Here is a 20671-nt window from a genome sequence, read left to right as displayed (position 1 = left end):
GTATAAATGGGGCAATGAGGCAAATTGCATGAAGTGCTTTAAGTGTTCAGGTAGAGTAAGTGCTGTATGAGAACTAGCATTTATTAAAAATCTTAGATGAGTTTAAATCTCAGTAACGTTGACTTCAAAGTCAAGGTCAGAGGTCAAGCTTTCTGAAATTCTTGTGAATGTAATTACTCGGAAACAAGGTGATACAGGATTTTGAAATTGATACCAAAGGTGTATATGAGGAGGCTGGGAAGGTAGCACTGGTAATTGCCAGTATTTTTAGGATCATTGTTTCATATTTCTCACTGTGTATCATTGTTATTCAAAGTGTCTTGCTCCGCCTCCTGACATACTACAAATTCTACAATGTCAGAAACCTTTAAATACATTTATAACAGTAGCACAAGTGAAACTCACATTGCTTGGAACAAGTCACTTCTCTGACCACAATGGAGTCACCATGTTCAATTAACACATGTATGCAATGTACAAGAAAATCCACCTGAGAACTTGGTTGAAGTTAAAGATATATTTGGTTGTTGGTTGATACAGAAATACTTTAACAGTGGCAAACCACACCTTTTATGTACTGACCTGCACACTTTGTTAGTTACATTTTGCTTTATTTCAGCTGCATTCTACATTTATCTCTGCTTTAACCAGCTCCTAAAGATGAAGATTATAATTGATTATCATTAGTTCACAGATCAATTTGTCTTTCCACTCACTCATCGATTCGTTTTCTTGTGTTTAAGTGTACATTTTTATTCAAGCTAATTGACATGAATCAAAAATATCCTTACAAAGCTCCTCGTGGTGCTGCAGGTTTCTTTCGGAGTCTCAAACTGATTTTGCTTGCTTAAAGAAGAATCAAAGAAACACCACCCCTTCTACCTATTTCATTAGCAGCTTGTTTTATATAAAATATTTCTTGTTTAGAATTAATTACATCAGCCCACTGTGTCTCACAAGGGGACAGCACACAGTTTAACATTTGAAGGGTTAAGGATGAGACTATCAGATGGTGATAGAAGCAGTTCATCCTCTGAAACTCCAGGTGGAAAAGTAATTCGGAAGTGCTGCAGAAGGGTGGTGAAGAAGATGAAGACTTCCGTTCTGGCCAGATTTGCTCCGGGACAAACCCTGCGACCTGAAATAGAAAACAAAAAAATACACTACATTTTATCTGATAGTAATCTGGGTCATGACAAGAAGTTGATTACAAACCTGCAGAAAAAACCATGAAGGCATCACGCTGGATAAACTTTCCATCTTTGTCCAGGAAGTGTTCCGGATAAAAAGTGTACGGTTTCTCCCATTTACTCTCATCAGACAGAACAGAAAACAGGAAAGGATACACAGCTGTCCCCTGTTGAATACACAAACCAAACTTTTTTCCTCCCTTTTTTAATATGTATTCACAGGATATTACACAAAAATCAAATATTATTTTTTAGCTGTGACTTCAAAACAAAATTTCATCTGGGACAAAATGAGTTTTTGAAAACCTACTTGATTCATTTAATCTAGCTTAAAAAAAATCAAGCTGATGAACATTTTTCACACTGTTGTATTCTATAAATATTGATCACAGAATATTTCCTCCTTGATGCTGGAACATGCTGACTACTGCAAATTCCATGAAATGTTGATCTTCAATTTGATAATCAAACACTGAGAGAAAGAATCATTCAACTCTCTTTTTCCACATCTGTGACGATGTTTTAGTAATCAAAATATGATTATTGTTTAAGCTTCAATATATAATAAACACATCATTTGTTTTCTGATATATTTTACCTTCTTAATGAAGTGACCTCTAAAGGTAATGTCCTGTGAAGTTCTGTGAGGAAGCCCCAGGGCAGCAACAGCTGTTAGCCTCTGTGTCTCATGGATGACAGCATTGGTGAAAGGCAGCTCTGTCCTGTCTTTAAACTGAACCTGACGATTTCCCACTACACTACTTAGCTCCTCCCGGACCTTCTCTGGAAGATGAAAGGGCTCGAAGGATGTAATAAATCTGACTTCAGTGTAACATAAATTTTTGTTGTTTGCAAGCACTTTGAACATTTACAGGTTCTTACCCTGTATCTTTGGATACTTGGCCATAAGAAAAAGTCCCCATGTGACTGTGCGTGCTGATGTTTCAGTGCCAGCAGCAAATAAATTCATTATTGTTATCAAGAGGTTTTCATTGTGGAAATGACTGGTGGTAATTCCAGATTTCTGCGTATAAAACCAGAAGTTATTCAACAGCTGAAGCTTTTGATTATGACACAGATTCACATTGCTGTGTTAAACAGATTTCTATTCACCAGTTGGGCAGAAGCACCACCAGGTTAGGATAACGTGTTCACATTATTGCCATTGCTCTTTAAAAAACAATATCAGCATTGTATAAATTTTTGTTCCTCACCTCCAAATTGTCTTGGTGAATCAGAAAGGCATCCACAAATCCTCTGCACATCTTTGGATCGAGAGTTTCTTTCAAATGACTCACCAATTTCCTCTGTTGTTCCCTATTGGCTGCAAATGCTTTTTTGAATTCATTTGGGTAAGAGAACCATTTGCCAATCCACGGGACCATGTTATAAAGCTGTAAAAACCCAAATGCATCTGTGTTAGTATTTAAAAGGGCAAGCAAATGTTTGTTCATTTCATAAGAAGAAAAACTAATGTGTCTGAAAGTAGTTTAAAGGATTATGGTTTGTTATGATTTTATTTTTAAAATCAGAAATGTCAAGTAAGGGGGGGACCGTGCCACCCTCCAGTGTAATTTAAGTTTACTGGTTAGTTCTGAGGTTATTCTTATTACATCATGAGGTATTCTTATGAACACTTTAGTTTCTTGTCTATTGGGTTTCTGTTGTGTCAAAGGCTACGTTCACACTGCGGGTCTTAATGCTCAATTTCAATTCTTTGATCAAATACAATTTTTTTTTGTCTGGTTGTTCATACTACAAATAAAATGTGAAAGCAAACGCGCTCTAGTGTGAACGGTTCACTGCCCTCAAAGTGCCCGCATGCGCAAAAGAGACGTCACACACAACGTGCTCTGTTTATGGCAGTAAAATGGCGGCTACAAAGCTAGTAGGTGTTGTTCCAGTAGTCTATCAATTTCTGCACAGTCGCAACCAACAGAATTTTGACAAATAATTAGAGAAAGAAGGACACTGAGAAAAAAAGAGTGCCCGTGCTTTAACATTGGCCTCGTTTGGAGCAGTGGCTGCTACCTCCACTCAGAGGTTTATCTTCTCCGGCGCTGATAATTGGCGTCTTGTGTCAGTGACATAAAAGACGGATTAAATGTGACATGACCATTCAAAGAGCAGTCACTTTCTAAAACATCAGATATGTATCGGATTCAGTATCACATACGAAAGTGACCTAGGTTGCATTTGAAAATACTGAATTTCTGCTGTTCAAACTGTCATACCATGATCGGATATGGGTCGCATAGGGTCAAAAAAGTCGGATTTGATGTGCTTTCGTCTGCAGTGTGAACGTAGCCTTAGTCCTCTGTGTGTTGGTGATATGTGTGTTGCTGTGTGTCCTTGTGTCTCCCCTTTTTGTTTACATTGTCATTGGTCTCCACAGTGTTTGGAAGGTTACTTTTAAAATGTATTCCACTACAGATTACAGAATACATGCCCGAAAATGTATTTTGTAACGTATTCTGTTACATTAGTCAATGAGAGTAACATATTCTGAATACTTTGGATTACTTAATATATTATCATGCTGTTTACAACTACCGTACATGAATGTACTATTGCTGTGTGATTTATTACTATTACTGAAGGCTACTCGCCGTACCAATACCAACTAGATTTTTAAATCTTAATATAAAATGACTAACAGTAGGGTGGACATTAGGTAAGGCTGCACTTTTTGCAGCGATCTCATATATAAGAATATTCCTCACGTATATAAAACAGGTCTATGGCTCCGAACCGTAGTAAAGGGACCTCTGGCTAATACGTCGGGTTCCGTGTTGGGCTCGTAGCCGAAAACTAGCTTTACTTTGTTGTCTGGGTCAACTTTGCTAGCAAGAGACAGAGAGAAGCATTGAAAGGCTGCTCCAAAAGGAACTTATTGTTTCGGAAAAAAACACGAACACAGTCGAGTCTAAATAGCTTACTTACAACTGGGCTCGTCAGGCATTCTTGTTAGCTGCAGTGGTTATTATTATATTTACATGCTTCCAGCTCCCGTTTCTGGTCGGCGACAACTCGTATTTTCGACTCTCCAAGAAACGATTTTTGGAATATCAACAAATTAAATCCATAGTAAAAAAGAAATTTAATCCCAGTGAAGCTGAATTACAAACACCACCAAGTGTTGTGGAATTTTTTAACCTAAAAGCCCCCAAATTATTGTTTTAAATATACAGAACACTTTCTAAAATAGATGAATCAATATCCCTTCCTATTGCAAAATGGGAAGCAGATTTATCGATCAACTTAGACCAAAACCTTTGGTCTCAGATATGCTTAAAAACCTTTCAATGGATCAGAAATCCCAGTTTGCAATTAATACAATACAAAATAATACATAGAGTGCACTATACTGGTCATAGGATGTTCAAGATGGCCTATACACCTTCCAACAACTGCTCACACTGTCTAGCAAATACACCGGACAATTACATCCACGCTCTTTGGTTCTGTCCACCAGTTCAGAAGTTTTGGCGTGAGAAATGTGAAGACTTATCAAAGTGTCTGAAATGTAACATTCCAGCCTCCCCTTTAGTATGCTTGCTGGGCAACTTGGATGAGGTCACTGCAGAAATAAACACAGCCCACGTTGTTTTTACGGCCCTATGCATTGCCAAGAAAATGGTCCTCATTAACTGGAAAAATAAAAATAATCTTAATTCTAACCAATATAGAAACCATCTAATAGATCACATTAGTCTTGATACAGCCTCTGCCATCACATTTGATCAATCCCTTTGGGCTCCTTTGATCAGCTTCATCACCTAGTGGGGGTGGGGGGTCATGGTTTGGTCCTGCCTTCACTATTGTGGTTGATATGGGGGTAGGGACGGCCTTAGGGCGTCTGGGGAGTCCCTAGGGACGTTTTCCCTGGAGGGCCTAACCCGGGGGACGTGGCCATGAACTGGTTAGGGGCTCTGGTGGCTCTTAGATGGTGTTTTCCTTGTGGCTGCGTACAGCGGAGATGGGGGAGGGTGTGTGCTGGCCGACGTTGGTTACTGGCCTGGTAGCCTGGCTGCCCCTGGGTGGGTCCGGGACGGGCGTGGAGGCTTGGGGGTCTGGGGGTGCTCTTCCCTCCCCCATCCTCAGCTGCCTCCCTATTCCCACTCTACCACACACACCCACACACGCAGGGCTTGGGGTGTAGGGGAGGCACTCCCCCTCTGTCCCCTTCTGGCCGCCTGTGCCTCAATTTTATTCTGCAACCTAGACATCCACATTACTCACACTCTCACATAACACATACATATAGGGCCTTGGGGGTGGGCACCTTTTACAGCATCCAGAGGATGGTCGGTGTATTCCAACCCACCTCTGGCGCTGGTGCCCTACCCACAATTTTAAATGCATATAGACACTGAGGGTTTTCGGAAGGAGCTCTCTGATAGGAAGCAGGAACATGCTCTCCTGTGTTTTAAATGCACTTTAGAACAGCACACAGCAACACTACATATGAGCGGGTGTAGGGAGGTTTGAGGTCTTCACTCACCCCGGTTCTGTTAGCCGTCAGGGCTGAGGGGCTGGGAGGAGGTGCTGGCCGTCAGATTGGGGTCTGGGATGCAGGGCCTCCCTGCTACTGCAGATAAGGAGGTGGTCCGCTTGCCTCCACCCCAGAGAAGGGTTACATCTCCTGGGTCTAGGTGCGGCTTGCCCCTCTGGGGGCGGGGGTACCTGGACCTGGGATATAGAGTATGTTTGGGGAGTGTGACTGTCTGTGCAGTGTCTATTTGTGTCTGTCTACACGTTGGGTGAGTGCCGAGTATTTGGTTGTGTATATGGGGGTGGGAAGGCACGTTTGTGTCCGCGTGCGCCTGTTCGTCTGTGTCTATATGTCAGGTTGGGTCTTAGACTCAACCTCTCTGGGTACATCTATGGCCCTCGAAAGTATGGAGGCCTATCTCCCCTCACCACACTCCCTGCCGGTGGCTGATGCCCTCAGACGTTGGTGTTTTGGTGGTTCTTGTCGACTGGGGCTGGGCGCTCATGTATGTACCGGCTCACTCCTGGTGGCCGATTGGCGGGGCCTGGCGCCTGTGGGCCCCTTCCGGGGGGTGGGGTACCCTCAGGCCTCAGGCCTCTGGGCCTGAAGCTCGGTCCTCTCTGGCACAGCTGGCTGCCGGCAGAGCCCGCGGGCACGCCACTGCAACCCCCTCTGGCTTCTGCTCCATAGCTCCTGGGTGACCTCTCGTTTGGGGCTCTACTCAGCTCTTCCTAGGAGGGTGGCACGGTTCAAGGTTCAAGGTTCTTTATTTGTCACATGCATAGTTGTACAAGTATAACACACAGTGAAATGTAGCCTGACACGCTCCTCGACATGTGCAAAAATTGGGGGGGGGGGGGGGGGGGGGGGGGGGTGTAGAGGAAGAACATTATATATATATATACACATACATATAGTATATACACTGGGTGAATGTGCAGTAGTAGCAGCAAGCAGGTGAATTCTGTACATTAATATGAATAGACATCTGACTATTTTACAGGATAGACAATATAAACATATTTAAAATTAAAGGAATTGAAATGTACATTGTGCCTTGGTTTAGAGTGTCTGGAAGAGAGTCCTGTCTCAGTCAATTATAGATGATGTGAGAGGGCGGGTGTGTGTGTTTAGGGCACGGATGGCTTGGGGATAGAAGCTCCTCTTGAGTCTCTCTGTCCTTGCCCGGAAGATGCGGAACCTTCTACCAGATTGCACAAGTTGGAACAGTTTGTTGCCAGGATGGGATGGGTCCTTCAGTATCTGCGCTGCTCTAGTCCAGCATCTCCTGGTGTAGGTGTCCTGAAGCGGGGGGAGAACAATCCTGCAGCAGCGTTCTGCTGTACGGATCACTCTCTGGAGAGCTTTTTGGTCCTTCACACAGCTGTTCCCAAACCACGATGTCATGTTCTGTGTGAGGATGCTCTCCACAGCGCCTGTATAGAAAATCCTGAGGATCTTTGGAGAGACCCTGAACTTCCACAGTTGTCGTAGGTGATACAGGCGCTGCCTAGCCTTTTTGGTCTGGACCTGAATGTGGGCAGCCCATGTCAGGTCTGAGGAGATGTGGACACCAAGATACTTGAAGGACTGCACCCTCTCCACTGGAGCTCCATTAATGATGATGGGCTTGTAGTCTCTGTGCTGACCCCTTCTGAAGTCCACCACCAGCTCCTTGGTCTTGCTGACGTTCAGCTGGAGGTGGTTGTCCTGGCACCACGATGCCAGATTCTTCACTTCATCCATGTAGGCCGCCTCATCGTTGTTGGAGATGGCACCCAACACCACTGTGTCGTCAGCAAACTTCACAATGGTGTTGGAGCCATGGGTGGCCACACAGTCTGAAGTGTAGAGGGAGTAGAGCAGTGGCGAGAGGACACATCCCTGAGGTGCTCCTGTGTTGATGGTGATGCTGTTGGAGAAGCACCTGCCCACCCTCACCACCTGAGTTCTGCCAGTGAGGAAGTCCAACACCCATGCACACAGACGGCTGTTAAGTCCCAGATCCCTCAGCTTTGTGAACAGTCTGCAGGGCACTATTGTGTTCCCCCCCTTTGGTGGTCCTCTTCGGGTCCTCATACTCTGGGGCCTCTGGATGTCTGGGGCCTGGATCTCCTCCATACCTGCTTCATGCCCTGGGGGACGGGGCTATGGCTCCCCACACTCCCTAGCAGATCGTTACATGGAGAAACCTTTGGAATGCAAGCATGCTGATCCACACAGGTATGCACACAGGTGTACACACGGGTATTCACAGACGCGGACTACACCTTTCTTGGCTGCTGCCTCAAAGCACATTGTGCGCTGTCTATCTTGTGTGCTGCACAATAGCGTTTAATATTTAGTATCTACTGTTATCTACTGCTAGCTAGTTTATTGTGATGGTGTTGTATTTATTATGTTGCTAATTTTTTGTTTGTTTTCTCTTCTGTTTTTTTTCTCCATACAGGTGATCCAGGTGTTTTGTTTGTTTTTCTTTCTTTCTTCCCCCCTTTCTCACCGTGTCTTCTCCCCTCTGTTTTTCTTTCTCTCCCTCTCTTTCTTTCATTCTTTCTCCCTGTCCTATCCCCCAGTCATGTCTATCCCGTTTGTAGCAACCGAAAATCAAATCAAATAAATACATAATTATAATAAAGGTCAATCAAATGGACCAATATGGCAAGGCCATGATGATCCACTTGGTAAAATAAATCCGCTTGGCATCTTTCTTGGTCTTACGACAACAATTCTGATGGCTAAAGATCCAAACGGGACAAAAAATAAATAAATAAATAGAAAATAATAATGTGTTAGTCTGTTGCTAAAAGTTGTTTCTTCTGTTCATACCGATTTGCGAGTGGTAATTTGCTGTTTGTGGTAGAATTTGTTTAGCATACTTGAAGGATGATTGAAAAAATCTATTATCTTGTTGTTTATATCTATTAATCACAAATTCATGGTTGAAAACAGAACGAGAAATTCATTTGTTGTTTTACGTGTGGTTAAAATAATTTCATGCACAATGAGAGATATATTCAAAGCATGCTTGTAATGTATTACTGTGGTAATGTGAAAGAGATGTGAAAAGAGATAAAGAACTAAAGCTATAGCTGTGATACAAGAGTAGAAACAGAGCTGGCTGTGTGCAATAATGTTAATATTGTTGTGCAGGCTAGGTTTTTTTCTTGTTCGTGTGGAAGAAACTAAGATTTTGGATCACAATGGATTCTCTCCGGAGGGAGATGGCGAGCCTGAGCCCGGACTGAACTTTACAGAGGAACTTACTCTTCTTCCTCGACGGAGACTCCCAAGTGGTAACACACAAACCACAAACAAAAGAGAAAAAGAACTAGACTAAGAATTTTTGACATGACGAATGACCGAAGACAAAAAGACAATTGAACATTGAGCTCAAAGGGACTATTTTTTTTTTTTTTTTTTTTTTTTGCTGGCTTATTCTTATTATTGTTATTATTACCATTACTACTGTCAATGTGGAATTTGTGTCTTGTTTATTTCATTTTGTGTAAAATAATAACCGTTGCTGCTCAGATTCCTGTCTCCAGCCATTTCATTCCATATTTGCCTCGCTTTCTATTGTAGCCCTGCCGAACCTAGCAACTGGTCCGTAGTTTGGCTGTCCTAAACTATTTAAAATGAGTCAGTGGTTACACTTGGAAAAGGTAAAGCCCCTGGAGGAAGTGATCATTAAAAAGAAAGCAAAGTTAAATGAACAGTAGCAAATATTTGAAAGCATATCACTACACAGACATAAGCAAAGCACTGCCCCTTAGTTATAAAAGTCAGTTAGAATTTACAAACAAAATCTTTAAAAACTTTAAAATATACCTGGACAGATGGGGCACTCAAAAGTGTGGTGTTTCTACATGTACGATGTACCAAAGATGTAAACTCCAGGTCATTGTAATCAAATCTGTTGCCATAGATCAAGGAGCAGAAAATATTGGCAGTTGCATTGTTTAATGATTGGTTGACATCAAATTCTCCTGCAAAGAAAATTACAAAAAGTTCATTTGTATCAAAAAGTTGCAGTTTCTGTCAGTTCACTGTTTACCTTTGAACTGTTTAAAAGCTTCCATAAGGTAATGACACTCCTCAATGATTTTGTCCTCAAATTCTTTCTTTCCCATTCCAAAGTCCTTCAGGTTGATCATTGCAAAGCGCCTCATCTCTTTCCATGTGTCATCATTAGCCCACACAATACCTGATTTGACAGAAACAACTTTCAGTAATATAGATAAAGGTTATACATAGTTGCTAATTATGACTCACACTCAAATGTGTTTGCAAAAGTCTTGTCTTAATTACGCACCATGTCCTTGAAAATGCTCATCAATAATTGGTGTCAGATCCCTTTCTCCAAACACTTCAGCATAGTCAACAAGTGCCTCCTTTACTGCGTTGTATCCTACCAGGACCACCACTTTTTTGGTCCCCAGATAGATGGTGAAAATAGATCCAAATTGTTTGGATAGCTAAAAACAACAAAAAATGTTCATATATCTTTGTTTAAAATACATTAAAATGATCAGATACATTGAAAGAAAATTCCTCCAATGACTTCCTCACCTCCAGTAACGTGACATGTGTTTTCTTCAGGTACAGCTGCGGGAAGTTCCCAAAAATGGGATATGGTGTGGGTCCTGGAGGCTCCTTTCCATCCTTTTGGGTTATGTTAGAGAAAAGGCAGTGGATCAATAGAAGGACTGTCAGACACAAAACAATTGAATAAATCCCCTGGAGAAAAACATATAGTATATCCATGGCTTAAGCTCAGTGACTTCTGTTGGTTATTCCAACTGACAGACAGGATGACTGTGTCATGGTCAAGGTTCAAGGTTCAAGGTTCTTTATTTGTCACATGCATAGTTATACAAGTATAACACACAGTGAAATGTAGCCTGACACGCTCCTCGACATGTGCAAAAATTGGGGGGGGTGTAGAGGAAGAACATTATATATATCTACATATAGTATATACACTGGGTGAATGTGCAGTAGTAGCAGCAAGCAGGTGAATTCTGTACATTAATATGAATAGACATCTGACTATTTTATGGTCCGGGTGAGTGCTGGGCCTTCCCACAGGGCCGGCATTTCCACCCCTAGGCAGAGCCGCCACAGCATGCTGACAGGCTGCACCTGAGCATAATTGGAATTGCCGGCTTCTTAAGACCAGCGCTCAGACTCACACCTCGCCAGATCGTCAGCAAACCTTTGTCAGTCAGGGCTTTCACAGTTTCTCCACTCTCAGAGGACCTCTGGACGTTGTCAAGCCGCTGCCGTCACCTGTTAGGATTTCAGTGCTGGTCTGTTTACAGTTTCTCCGTGCCTGCCTGCCTCCCTGCCCAGCGCTCAGAATAATCATCTCCCCTCACCCAGATTTCCCAGTGTCGGGTTCTCCATTCAATCCACAACAGCCCCGTGGCTTCACCACGGACACTTCCAGTGCTCCTTCTAGTTTTGTTTCATAGAAATGCCAAGTCGGCCATGTGTGTTTCAAAGTAAAGGATTGTGAATTTCTGAGTTAGAACTGTGTGACTCCAAGCCGAGTATTATGAATCATAGTGTGCCTCTAAGCTAAAGTTATATCTAAATTCATGCTCCAGAGTAGAGTTTCTAGCGTGTGTTAAGTTTATTTAGGTTGCCGCTAGCACTCAGTTTCTCATGAGTGTTTTTAAGTTATTCCTTGTTTACGTTGAGCAATTCTAAGTTATGGTGAGCACTTTGAGCACCTCTCACCGTCGTTCGCTGTTTACATTAATTGCATTAATTGCACCATATATATATATATATATATATATATATATATATATATATATATATGTATATATATATATACATATATATATATATATATATATATATATATATATATATACATATATATATATATATATATATATATATATATATGTATATATATATATATGTATATATACATATATATATATATATGTATATATATATATATACATATGTATATATATATGTATATGTATATATATATATATATATATATATATATATATATATATATATATATATATATATACATATATATATATATATATATATATATATATATATATATATATATATATATATATATATACATACATCTGTCATGTTTGCAGTCTTGCCAGATAGATAGATAGATAGATAGATAGATAGATAGATAGATAGATAGATAGATAGATAGATAGATAGATAGATAGATAGATAGATAGATAAAACGGCCATGGCAACCCTGAATTTTAATGCTAAAATCTACCAAAAATGAAAACTATTATTACGTTTTTAACAGATATACTCACTTCTGTCAAAAATTATTCTAACATCCAAGTAGATATTTTTATTCTGTGTTTAATTTATTTTGTTGGTTTGTTAATGTTTTTCCATTTATTTTACAGACCAAAGTATCAACTGCAACGTTAATGATTTACTATTTCTTTCATAGAGGACCTTTGCTCTGTTACTGTCACACCTTGTATTATATGCTGCACAGTACAGGACTGAAATTTGGCAGACAACGCAAAAAGCACTAAGTCTCTGGGCTCTCAGTACAAAGAACTCATAGCAGAGAATTCGTTTCACAGCCATGGGGATATTAGATGTCTTTCTCCAATCGTTCAGTTCTGCCTTCTTGTTAGGGGCACTGACAGTCATCCTCCTTGTCTATTTCATCGTCACTCCAAGCTTCAATTCTCAAAAAAAACAAAAGGGTCCTCCAGGACCCAGACCACTACCTGTGCTGGGGAACCTGCTGCAACTGGACCTGAAAGGACCTTACAAAACATTGCTGGAGGTGAGAAAGTAATTGAACTATGCTGCAGATACAGTTCTCCAGGCAGCTTTTTAGCTTTGGTTTCTTTGATGTGTGTGAAAATATGAAAATATTCTGTTCTTAGTTATCCAAGAAATATGGATCAGTCTTCACGGTCTATCTGGGACCTAAAAAGGTGGTGGTCCTAGCAGGATACAAGACAGTGAAGCAGGCACTTGTAGACTATGATGATGTGTTTGGAGACAGAAGCCCAACGAAACTTGCGCATGAATTAACCAAAGAGCATGGTAAAGGAATAATATTTTTTCTTAAAATCTTTTAGCTTTTTTTCTATTTTGGTACTGTCAAACTAAAATATGACCACTCTCAGGAGTTCTGTGGTCCAATGGTGACTCATGGAGAGAAATGAGACGCTTTGCATTGACTAAACTGAGAGACTTTGGAATGGGCAAGAGAGCATGTGAGGACAAAATAATTGAGGAATGTCAACATCTCATTGAAGTATTTAAGAAATTTAAAGGTAAAAAATTATCACATTTGTTTGAACTGAATTGAATTAATGGTCCAATTACTTATACTGACTGTATGTGTTTGTTTTGCTACAGGAGAAGCGTTTGATACAACCCAATCAATTAACTGTGCAGTCTCTAATATTATCTGCTCCATCGTCTATGGCAGCAGATTTGAATATAATGATCCAGAGTTTACATCGTTGGTAGATCGAACAAACAGATTTGTCAGACTCGGTGGAAGTCCCTCAATACAGGTATTGATTCCTACTTTGTGACACTTATGGAGTTACAGATTTTTTCAAGGTACAACTCAATAACCTTTGTAAATCAAAAATGGTATTTTATGTACAGATGTATATTTGATGATTCACAGATGTATGAAATGTTTCCATCAATCCTGAAGTGGACTGCTGATAGGAACGAAGGGTTCAAACTGGCTGCTGCCAATAAAATGCAAAACCGTGCCTTCTTCCATCGTTTAAAAGAGACTCTGAACCCACAGATGTGCAGAGGCTTTGTAGACGCCTTTCTGGTCCGCAAAGAAAATCTTGAGGTTGGACTTTCTATTATCTTTTAACTTTGTGTTCAGGAATAAATAACTTAAGCTGATGGTGAAACTGTGCCTTATCCTGCTCAGCTATGGTTAAGACAAAACAGCTGTGTTGCATCCTAATACCTTTATCACCCAGCAGATGTATGCGAACACTATTGATCATTTGTAATTCTTCTGGTGTATGTTACATCCTCGTTACTGTTCGGTGCCTTGACACTTCTTTTTCTACTGTGCAACCCCCATCCAACTTTGGGATTAGAATGATTTTAGTGACTTTGCTGTTAAATGTCTATGTGCAGGAATCTGGGATTACCAACAGTCACTTCCATGATGATAATCTTCTGATAACAGTCATGAATCTGTTTGCTGCCGGCACTGAGACAACATCAACTACACTGAGATGGGGACTTCTGCTAATGGCCAAATATCCGAAGATACAGGGTGAGGAGCTCAAATAATCCACAACTTGAATACACTCTTTTACTGGAAATCACATGACACATGTCACAAGAGCAATATCACAATAAGCATACATTTATCAAATATACTGGAGTGTTATTGTCAGTGTAACACAAGTGTAATGTGTCCACTGTTCTCGTTTAGACTCCAGAGGATTCTAATAGGGATGAAATTCAATTACTGTTACTTTTATACTCTAGATGAGGTCCAGGAAGAGCTGAGGAGGGTCATAGGAGATCGACAGGTGCAGGTTGCTGACAGGAAAAACCTTCCCTTCACTGACGCTGTCATCCATGAGATACAGAGACTGAGCAGCATCGTCCCCACTGCACTTCCTCACAAAACCACCCGAGACATCACTTTTCAGGGTCACTTTATTGAGAAGGTAAGACTAATTGTTATCTATTCGAATCTGCTCGGCATCAAGCCATGTTTTGAGATAATGTAACTACATCCTGGATCGTCCTGCATTAACTTTGAGTTGAGGTGCCAAAGTTCTAAAGCTACAAAAAACCTAAGTGCAGACACAAAGAGTAAGCATGAGTGGGAACAGTTGTTATCAGTTTACTGAGTGCACAAAACAGAAGCTTGATGCCATCTTGGACGGGCAATCACAGGAATACGGGAAAGTTTGAAACTGAATCCAAATCAAAAGTATGTGCTGTTTTTATGTGTTGTCTTAGTACGTTTTGTACTTTGTGCATCTCTGAAATCAGCTGTTATCTGCAGGGAACCACAGTGTTTCCTCTCTTGACATCTGTCCTGCATGATCCAAGTGAGTGGGAGAGGCCTCACAGCTTTTATCCTGCTCATTTCTTGGACAAAGAGAAAAAGTTTGTCAAGCGAGATGCCTTCATTCCATTTTCTGCAGGTTTGTGAGCTCAGCCATTACCACTGAGGTACATCTCATCACAGGACAGTTGATTATTATTCATCTCTTGCAGGTCGCAGGATTTGCCTCGGAGAGAGTCTGGCCAGGATGGAGCTCTTCCTCTTCTTCACCACCCTCCTGCAGCGTTTTCGTTTCACTCCTGCACCTGGAGTTTCAGAGGATGAATTGGATCTGACTCCAATTGTGAGCATTACTCTCAGCCCTTCGATTCACAAATTATGTGCTGTTTCCCAAATGTGAGGAAGAGATGGTCTTTATAAGCTTTTGTTGTCCTGTGAAACGGCTCCAGTCAATTTTTAGCAGAATATTTTCTTGTGTCCTTAATTATTATTAGTCCTTTATTTATCCAGGTAAAAAAAATCTCATTGAGATTAAAAATCTAATTTCCAAGAGAGACCTGGCATCATGGCAACAATTTCAGGCTCACTGACATGATTTACAAAATGTTTAGTTCAATTGTTCCTTTAGTTTCAAGGTGATTTTATTAGCCCCATCTCATGTAGGTAAAGATTGCCTGTTGGCTTCAAAGTTTTCACTGACAATAAAGGCAGAATGTTTTGATTACTTAAAAATGCTACACCTGCCATGTATCGCTCTCTCGCTTGCTCATAAAGATGTAAGATGTTAAACATTTTCCTCCACAATAAAGATCAAATGCTGCATCAGTGCATGTCGTGCTCATTACTGCCCCTCAAGAAAGAAGACACCCTCAGTTTTCTTAGTAAGTACCGCCATGCCACGCCCCCTGGTGGTTGGAGAAGTTTACAGATCGGTTGACAACACATTATTGTTACATTGTTGGTCTTCCATGTGACCTCTTTAGAGAGAAGAAGAATGTCTGAAAGGAACTGAAATATATATCAATGTTTATTTGTATAGATGAATTGTTTTTTCATAATTTTGGGGGGCTAATTGATGGTTACCAGACTCTTTGGGCCATTTTCTATCTGTCCGCTTCACTTTTTCATTTAGTGATAAGAAAAACTAATGACCATCACTTGTAGCTGTCTAAGTCACCCATAATTAAAGTGTATTCAGTTCATCTTGACGTAGTTTTTTCAGCGGGAGAAGCATTTCATCCAAGTGACTTCTTCAGTCTTAGCTGAATGCAGGTTTCTCCAACCTTATTGCTTCTCTTAGATATTGCCACTTTATTTACCTGCTGCCCTTGTTGTTAGGAAACCTGCTTTGCTACCCAGTCACTTTGGCCAAAACTGCTTGGTTACCCGTTTTATCCTACACTCAGCTAGGTTGGATAAAAAGTTATTTACCGTACTTTCTGATTTATGACATACTTCCGGTTTGGAAGTCTTATAGAAAAGCATAAAATATAAATGCTCTTTACATTTATCATATATTCAACTCTAAAAGTCAATACAAAAAAATGAGCTTCAGTTTCAAATAATGTTAAAATATAGTAAAAAAAATGCTGCACTTTAAAGTGTTTACACAAATAACTGTGTTGATATCAGGTACACACATTTATACGTGTTTTATTTTTTTATTTTTTTCATTCTGAAAATATAATATTGACACAGACCAAAGTACTAACTGCAACATTAATCATTTACTCATTCATAACCACAGAACACTGTTTGCACTGTTTATCCCTGTGCAGTGTCTTTCACAGTCACTGAGTTTTCAGTGCAAGTAACAGAGTGTATATTTTACTTGAAAACCATGGGGATATTAAATGTTTTTCTTCAGGCCTTCAGTTCTACCTTCTTGTTGGGGGCTCTGACGGTCCTCCTGCTCATCTATTTAATCTCCTCTGCTAGCTTTAGTACCCAGGATCCCCCAGGACCCAGACCACTTCCCTTGTTTGGGAACTTGCTTCAGATGAACCTGAAAAGACCCTACAAAACATTATTGGAGGTGAGGTAAAGCTATTGGGCTGCTTTTCTTTTAGGCTGACTTATAAATTCAGCTTTCCATGCAGCTCTTACAACTTCCAGGGTCTCTCTAATGTGTGTCAAAATATCAACATATTCTGCCCTTCTTAGCTGTCCAAGAAATATGGATCAGTCTTTACTGTCTATCTTGGACCCCAAAAAGTGGTGGTGCTGGCAGGATACAAGACAGTGAAGGAGGCACTTGTTGACTATGATGAAGTGTTTGGAGACAGAGATCCAATTCTAATTGTGCATCAAATGAACCATGGAAATGGTAAAAATAAATAAATAAATAAATAAATAAAATAAAAAATGGGCATAACCACATTATGTGTCTTAAATTATTGTTATTTAAACTCTATACACACTTCATTACAGGGGTTGTGTGGTCCAACGGTGATTCATGGAAGGAAATGAGGCGCTTTGCACTGACTAACCTGAGAGACTTTGGGATGGGCAAGAGAGCATGTGAGGACAAAATAATTGAAGAATGTCAATACCTCATTGAGGTTTTTAAGAAATTCAAAGGTAAGATTTGTTTATGTTAAAAAAAATTAATGAAGGTTGATGAAGATTAATTTGACTGTTATTTGTTTTTCACTCCTTTCACTTGTCTTGTCACAGGAGAAGCTTTTGATACAAACCAAAGATTATCATATGCAGTCTCTAATATTATCTGCTCCATTGTCTATGGAAGCAGATTTGAATATAATGATCCAGAGTTTACATCTCTGGTAGATCAAATGAGCAGAGGTGCTAAACTTTTGGGTTCTCCTTCAGTACAGGTCATTTCTATAGTTACTTTCATAAGCACATAAAGCATCAGTTGTTGCAAATAACAAAATATTATTCTAGTTACTGGTGGTTATATAATTTTTGACAGATGTACAACATGTGTCCAGCGCTGTTGAGTTGGATTGGTGCCAGGAAGGAACTGCTCGAAATGTCTGCTACCAGTAGCAAACAAAACCTTGGCATCTTCAGTCATTTAAAAGAGACTCTGAACCCACAGATGTGCAGAGGCTTTGTGGATGCCTTTCTGCTCCGCAAGCAAACTCTGGAGGTTGGCATCTCTGTCACTTGTCAAGTTTGTAGTCTGAAATTATTAACTGAAGCTCAGGGTGAAGCTGTGCACATTCCTGCTTAACTAAACAAATATGCTGTGTCCTAGTAAGAACAAAGTACACATTTTGTCAGTTTTAAGGGAATTAGATTTACTGGCATTTTATTGTTGCATGTCTGAAGGAATCTGGGATTACCAACAGTCATTTCCATGATGATAACCTTTTGATGACAGTAATGAACTGAGACAACATCAACTACACTGAGATGGGGACTTCTGCTTATGGCCAAATATCCAAAGATTCAGGGTGAGGAGCCTAAAAATTTAACTTCAATGTGCTAATGAAATCAAATCACTGTCACAAAAACAAAATCAAATAAATAATGTCACCTTCATTTATAGCCGTGTGAAAAATCACGTTTTCAAAGTACTCTATTTTTAGTCCTGTGAAACACAAATTATTCCCTTCATGGGATTTAGGAGTAGCAGCCAATCAATAAGGTGCTAATCAAAAGCACGATTAGTTGATCTTTAGCAAGTGTGAGCAACTGAATGAAGACAGATTTTTTATAGTTTGTTAGACTGAAGCCTTCAGGTGTGGACTAACACACACCTGAGGGCTTCATTCTTCCCTGGAGTGGAAGTTCCAGTAAATGCACCCCAAATTAAAAACCAGTTTATTCTAGTACAATTCTGCAGTTCTACAATTAAAAAAAGTCAGAACAGGTACGGCTTGTTTAAAATAGTTGCCAAAAGAAAGCATAGACTTCTGAGACAACATCCTGTTGACTGACAAGACAAAACTAGAAATGTTTTATCATAATGCAAAAGTACCACATCAAGCACAAATCCAACACAGTATGTCAGCACAAACACCTCAGACAAACTCACACACAGTGCTAAAGGAGTGATGATTTGCAGTTGATTTTTCCAGTCACAGGACTTGGGTACCTTGGGTAACTCTGTAATGATCATAAGTATTTTATAGCAAATGTCAGAGGATCTGTCCCAGATTGGCCTAAACTGGGCTCTCCAAAAGAATGGCTGAAAAAGATAACAATCAAGGTGCTGCAATGGCCCAGTCGAAGTCCAGACATAAACTCAAATGAAATGCTGTGACAAGACATTAACAGAGCCATGCCTGACTGAATGTCTGCAAACCTCAATGAACTAAAGCAGCACTGTAAAGAAGAGTGGGCCAGAATTTCTCTACACCAATGTGAGAGACTGATAAAATAATTTAAAAAGAACTATTACTTCAACTGGCGTGCACTTAATTTTTTTTACAAGATTGCATAGATTTCTGTGAAAATACTGTAAAATGGAGTGTTTGAGTGATTCTAATAGGGATGAAATTTAATTATTGTTACTTTTATACACCAGATGAGGTCCAGGAGGAGCTGACGAGAGTCATAGGAGATCGACAGGTGCAGGTTGCAGACAGGAAAAGCCTGCCCTTCACTGACGCCGTCATCCATGAGATACAGAGACTGAGCAGCATTGTTCCCACTGGAATTCCTCACAAAACCACCGAAGACATCATTTTTCAGGGTCACTCTATCAAGAAGGTAAGACTGCATAACACACCTACCGCTTTTAAAAAACCTGGCCTGCACTAAGCCATCAAGTGCAACAAAATATAACTGCATTGTGGATTGTTTCTTTATGATAATTATGTGTAAAGGGTGATGGTTTGGTAGTGCAGGTAGGAAAACATAAATGCAGATAAAATACATGTAAATACAAGGTGGGGAAAGGTTTTAGCAGCCTGTGTATTGTAATTTGTGCAGGGAACCACGGTGTTTCCTCTCTTGACATCTGTCCTGCATGATCCCAAGGAGTGGGAGAGACCACACAGCTTTTATCCTGCTCACTTCCTGGACAACGAGAAAAAGTTTGCTAAGCGAGATGCCTTCATTCCATTTTCTGCAGGTTTGTGAGCTCAGCCATCTCTGTTTAGGTTACATCTGCTGACAGGACAGCTGAAGTTATTCTTCAATTGTCTCTTACAGGTCGCAGGATTTGCCTCGGAGAGAGTCTGGCCAGGATGGAGCTCTTCCTCTTCTTCACCACTCTCCTTCAGCATTTTCGTTTCACCCCTGCACCTGGAGTTTCAGAGGATGAATTAGATCTGACTCCAGCTGTGGGTTTTACTCTCAGCCCTTTGCCTCATAAACTATGAGCTATTTCCCGTATGTAAGGAAACTGTATTTGAACGCTGAACCAGTCTTCTCTGAATCACGTTATTATTTCATGACGTACAAGTAATCGCAATAGATTCTGGGAAAAAAATGGATTAGGTAAAGGCTTCTTTGGAAATTTAAGAGTTTGCAAAGCCAGAACTGACCTCTGGGCCATAGGTTTGATATCGATCCTTTAAATTTAAGCTTTTTGTACAGCTCCATCACATGAATCTAAGGCTACGTTCACATTGCAGGCGAAAGTGCATCAAATGCGACTTTTTTGACCCTATGCAACCCATATACGATCATGGTATGACAGTTTGAACAGCACAAATCTGATATTTTCAAATCCGACCTGGGTCACTTTCGTATGCGCATGTGGGCCGCTTTGAGGGTTCACACTAGAGCGCGTTTGCTGTCACATTTTATTTGTAGTGTGAACAAGCAGACAAAAAAAAATCTGATTTGATCAAAAAATCGGTATTGAGCATTAAGACCTGCAGTTTGAACATAGCCTAAGTGAGCATTTTCTCCTGGAAATGGAGTCTCCAATGAGTTTTTTCATAAGTTGGTTGATTGTTTTGCTCAACATGTTCACTGTAACTTAAAAATGTTGCACAAGCACATGTTAATCTCTCTCTTGTT

At 40.3% G+C, this 20671-nt stretch overlaps 2 protein-coding genes across 2 annotated transcripts; one reads left to right on the top strand and one right to left on the bottom strand.

Moving 5' to 3' along the window:
* Nucleotides 1–625: 625 nt before the first annotated feature.
* On the bottom strand, nucleotides 626–10456 carry LOC309689030 (cytochrome P450 2K4-like). The gene is made up of 9 exons (XM_082505166.1): nucleotides 10255–10456; nucleotides 9998–10160; nucleotides 9740–9889; nucleotides 9514–9671; nucleotides 2405–2584; nucleotides 2073–2214; nucleotides 1789–1973; nucleotides 1216–1357; nucleotides 626–1138 (listed from the first exon to the last, which is right to left on the bottom strand). Exons 1-9 carry the CDS (start codon nucleotides 10447–10449, stop codon nucleotides 954–956), a joined length of 1500 nt encoding a protein of 499 aa, XP_082361292.1. The 5' UTR covers nucleotides 10450–10456; the 3' UTR covers nucleotides 626–953.
* Nucleotides 10457–12201: 1745 nt separating this feature from the next.
* On the top strand, nucleotides 12202–20042 carry LOC309689820 (cytochrome P450 2K1-like). Its single transcript, XM_082506483.1, has 16 exons — nucleotides 12202–12493; nucleotides 12597–12759; nucleotides 12843–12992; nucleotides 13078–13238; nucleotides 13358–13537; nucleotides 13837–13978; nucleotides 14197–14381; nucleotides 14726–14867; nucleotides 14941–15124; nucleotides 16667–16763; nucleotides 16892–17054; nucleotides 17159–17308; nucleotides 17793–17843; nucleotides 19227–19411; nucleotides 19634–19775; nucleotides 19856–20042. The coding sequence occupies exons 1-16, from the start codon at nucleotides 12287–12289 to the stop codon at nucleotides 20023–20025; spliced, it is 2472 nt and encodes an 823-aa protein (XP_082362609.1). The 5' UTR covers nucleotides 12202–12286; the 3' UTR covers nucleotides 20026–20042.
* The last annotated feature ends 629 nt before the right edge of the window (nucleotides 20043–20671 follow it).

Source organism: Aulonocara stuartgranti (assembly GCF_965226115.1).
Source record: "Aulonocara stuartgranti genome assembly, chromosome: 15".
NCBI classification, from domain to species: domain Eukaryota; kingdom Metazoa; phylum Chordata; class Actinopteri; order Cichliformes; family Cichlidae; genus Aulonocara; species Aulonocara stuartgranti.
The sequence above is the reverse complement of the archived record's forward strand: the minus strand, read 5'-3'. Positions and strand labels throughout refer to the sequence as shown.